At 40.6% G+C, this 4,061-nt stretch overlaps 1 protein-coding gene across 2 annotated transcripts; it reads left to right on the forward strand.

Moving 5' to 3' along the window:
* The first annotated feature begins 480 nt into the window (after positions 1-480).
* On the forward strand, positions 481-3,679 carry LOC123321646 (M-phase inducer phosphatase-like). 2 transcript variants are annotated; one of them, XM_044909368.1, is made up of 3 exons: positions 481-658; positions 1,569-2,609; positions 2,690-3,679. In XM_044909368.1, the coding sequence occupies exons 1-3, from the start codon at positions 615-617 to the stop codon at positions 2,952-2,954; spliced, it is 1,350 nt and encodes a 449-aa protein (XP_044765303.1). In that variant the 5' UTR covers positions 481-614; the 3' UTR covers positions 2,955-3,679. The 2 variants fall into 2 exon arrangements, with proteins under 2 accessions (XP_044765303.1, XP_044765302.1); XM_044909367.1 differs by lacking the exon at positions 481-658 and adding an exon at positions 687-953.
* The last annotated feature ends 382 nt before the right edge of the window (positions 3,680-4,061 follow it).

A 4,061-nucleotide genomic window follows, 5' to 3' on the forward strand; every position in this document is an offset into this window, starting at 1 on the left:
CGATATTAGCAATTATTTTCAAATATACAAAATTTCGAAAACTCACCAACATTTTTCTCGTATAATTTCTATAACCTAAAGATGGGTCAACGAAGAAATTCAATCATGACTTCTCATGTTTCTTGCGAATTCCTTCTTCGACCAAAAAATTGAAAAATAAAAATAAAAAAACAAACCGCACAAAACAAAACTGCAAAAATGATGATTCTTATCACAGATCTATATGCGGAAATCTGATGAAGGGGTCTTAAAAAAGTGTAGTGTTTCATTCCCAAGTCCAAAATAGTGGTTGTTGAATCTGAATGAACTTGTGAAGACAGACTCCTATACTGGGAATCTCTCCCATAATGGTAGTTCGCACGTAGTTGGGACTCTTACCGCCCTTCGTATTCAGCCCTTCAATTGCCCGTAGGGTCTTCCCCCACCACAATTTTTTAGTGGGGAGTATCAGTCTTATCCTACTATAAGTCTGGCGATCGCTCCGTTTGAAATCAGTCTGTGTAGGTCCGTTGTCGTGTTATGTGTAGCTAACAGAGACTGGTGTTTGTGTTAGTTCATGAGATAGTTCATACGGACATACACTGTTTTTTATTGGATTACATTGTTTTGCGAACATGCTAAACTCTATTACCAAATACGAAAACTGCCAGTGTACAAGGTAACTACTTGTTAAAAGATATATGCGAACTCTGTGTTCATCTGCCGGTCTTTTTTGTGGAATACGTTCGTCGAATATTTGACAAGGACATCTGAAATCGAAGATATGTTGTGCTCCGAAGATATGCCAGTCGATTTCAGACAACAGACGATATCAATGAATCGTGACACGATTATTTTTTTGTTAGTGCTTTTGTTTGAATGATTTTTCAACAAAACTCGATATGACGATATTTCTTAGAAATGCTTTATTCTTCTTATGAAGACAATCGAGTTTTTTTTTCAAAAACAAAAATGTAAGTAGCAAATTTTTCTGATGGAAAATTATCAGACGATACCGTGGGAAAACCACCCCTGCTTTCCGAAAGGAAATTCGGAAATGCGTTGGCTTTTTCCACTTCAACCAATTCACCGAGATAGCTTTCATTATTCACTGAGATTAAACGACCAATTATTTCCGTAGATAAATATTGGCGCGAAAGCAACACTTTATCGAAGTCTGTAGTTCAATAATCACTTATCAGAAGGAAAATTGGGCGCGTCAAAACGTCGTTGCCGCGGGTGGTACTCCAGATACCTGCTGGAACATCAGCTGATATTTGCTGATACAGGCCAACCTTCTCGATGACTAATACGGAAGAAACGGCCTATTCAAAATTTTAAGGGCCATCTATTCAATAGCGGTCTAGATACATCTCTTTCACGGAATATAAAGACCTTGAAACAGGTCCTACTGTTGGCGCTTTCGCACAATACATATTGGAACGGTTCTTCATTTTGCACACAAATATTTTTGACTTGATGTAAATGATCTTTGGTTAGCACATCTTGTCTTCTATAATTAATTTTTATTTTTTTTTGAATTTTTAAATTACACTGAAAATTCTAATAAGATCGTTTTTTTGTTGCAGCATATCTAGACGTTTGGAGCTTAGCGAGGACATAATAATGGATAAGGAGAATATGGAGCCTCTCAGTCCGATGAAAATTGACGAGATGTCATTCTACGAAAATGACAGTCCACCGAGGATGGAATGCACGGGCACGTCGCCGAACCACTGCCCCCACAATACCGTGGAAATGGTAGACGATTTCGATCCGAATTCCCAGGATTCCGGATACGGGGCGACTTACAACGCGACGCTGCGAAGGTTCGTCTCCTTCACCTCGCCATCCAGGTCGTCCAAGGCGTCCTTCGGTTCCCTCGGCTCGAACGATGACGACTTTCTGGAGAGCATGTCCGATTTCGAACCGATCGACGAGAATCTGCCGGTCAATTTCAAGACCTTGATCAATGGCGAGCTGTCCACGATGACCGAAAATGTCAACTACAGGATGTCGCCCCAGGACACGACATTGAGGCCACTATTCCGCCGAGCGTTATCTCTGCAAAACGAATCTACCACGCCGAACACGCGCAGGGTTAGGAGCTGCCTGTTCAAGGGTGGAGAGGCCAAGTCGTTCAAGAGGCCCGAACCGCCAATAGACGAGACCAGTCCTTTCCAGAGTAAAAGAACGAGGATATTTTCGGACAAGGAGAACAAGGAGAACATCGTCGCCAAACCGGTACTCAAACGCGCCTTCTCCGCGTCAGAAGAAACGATCAAATTCGCGGTACAGAGGTCGGCCGAAGAGGAGCTGATCGGCGACTTCAGCAGGACTTACGCCCTTCCGTTGACCCAAGGGAGGCACCAGGACCTCAAATCGATCACGTCGCACACCCTAGCCAGACTGATGAGGGGCGAATTCAGAGATACTGTGGCCTCGTACAAAGTGATCGATTGCAGGTATCCGTACGAATTCAACGGCGGCCACATCGACGGCGCCCTCAACATCTACACCAAGGAGCAATGCCTGGAATTGCTAAACCAGCAGAATATTGACGATAAAGACAACAAAGTGAACATCCTCATCTTTCACTGCGAATTCTCGAGCGAGCGAGGACCTAACCTGTAAGTATCTCTCGATCTCATTCCTAATAAATCTCCCCAAAACAAAACAAACCAAATACTCACGATCTCTTCCTTTCCAGATTCAGATATTTGCGTCAGATGGACAGGACCAAAAACGAGGCTGCCTATCCTGCGCTCCAGTACCCTGAGATCTATCTGCTGGAAGGTGGTTACAAAAGTTTCTTCACGGAATTCTCTGAGATGTGCGTCCCGGTAGCGTACAAGCAAATGCTGCACCCTGGGCACGAGGAGGACCTGCGCTATTTCAGGATGAAATCGAAAACTTGGAATTCCGACACACGCCAAAGATCGCACCGCGTCAATTTGAAAAGATTAGGACTTTGATTTTCCCACGGATCGTGCGAATTGGTACGGCTGGTTTTCGCTCCTTTTTCGAGGCAGTCCATTTGTTCTGTTACAACACACCGATTCATGTAAATAAGGATCGTTTCTTCTTTTTTCTTGTTGGTGAAATGAACAGATGGATTGTAAGAGACTGATATGTGAATGTTGTATATAAAATTCGGGATGCCTATTGTACAAATTGCGCCATATTGGTATTGATGACTTCATGGTCACAAATTGTAAAAACTGTAAATAAGAGTCCCTAAGTACCTAAAATTTTATATAGTTCATCCATTGGATATAGTTACTTACATCCTTTGCAATGCTATCACCAAAGTTTTCTTTTGTTGTTTTAAACAGTTTATAGACTGGCTAACAGTCTTTTTTTTGTGCAATTTAATCAGCAATAATAATGTGATGTTGCATTCTCCTACCAGGTCCCGTCTTTTTGGTTTTGCTATAAGCACTGGTTTTTGTTTGCAGATTTTTATTCATTATTTAGCTCCTAATTTTAGCTCAGTATTCGAAAAAATGCATCAGCATATTGCCAATGTGTTCCAGCAACAGGTGAAAATATTTTACCAATTTTGAACTTATAGTTGTGATTTTTGTACATATTTCTAGACTGAATACGATTGCCCTTTCCCTGTTGCAAAAATAGTGATACCCAACTTGTAAAATATATTTTTTTAACTTATAATAAATGTCTATTCGTGAATATCTCACCTTATACTTTTCATTATATTTTCAAGGCGATGCATGTTCCCTTCCCTAAAATGAAAATTCCTGTCTTGAATTCGATCCTCGATTGAAGAAATCATTTGCTATGGATCAAGAGATTTGAATAAGTTTCACTGAACTACTCAGAAGAATTTTTCGCGAAAAAGGTATGAAGAAGAAACTGTGGAAGTTGAATTGTATATTCAGTTCAGGTTGGTATTTTATATTTTGTAGACCACAACACATATTTTCCACCCCTTTGGTTATGGACACAACTACATACACATTATTATGAAAGTGCAATGATATAATGAAAAATATGTTGGAGTAGGGAATCTGTAAAAACATGGGTAGGCAATATTGAGTTGGATTAAATGGGAAACAATG

The sequence above is a fragment of the Coccinella septempunctata genome, chromosome X (genome assembly GCF_907165205.1).
Source record: "Coccinella septempunctata chromosome X, icCocSept1.1, whole genome shotgun sequence".
Lineage (NCBI taxonomy): Eukaryota > Metazoa > Arthropoda > Insecta > Coleoptera > Coccinellidae > Coccinella > Coccinella septempunctata.

Bases quoted from the DNA above. Each gene is read 5' to 3' on its own strand.
- LOC123321646 (XM_044909367.1), top strand. From the start codon at position 901: ATGCTTTATTCTTCTTATGAAGACAATCGAGTTTTTTTTTCAAAAACA. The intron at 954-1,568 runs GTAAGTAGCAAA...TTTTTGTTGCAG, and splicing joins TTTTTTTCAAAAACAAAAAT to CATATCTAGACGTTTGGAGC. The intron at 2,610-2,689 runs GTAAGTATCTCT...CTTCCTTTCCAG, and splicing joins AGCGAGCGAGGACCTAACCT to ATTCAGATATTTGCGTCAGA.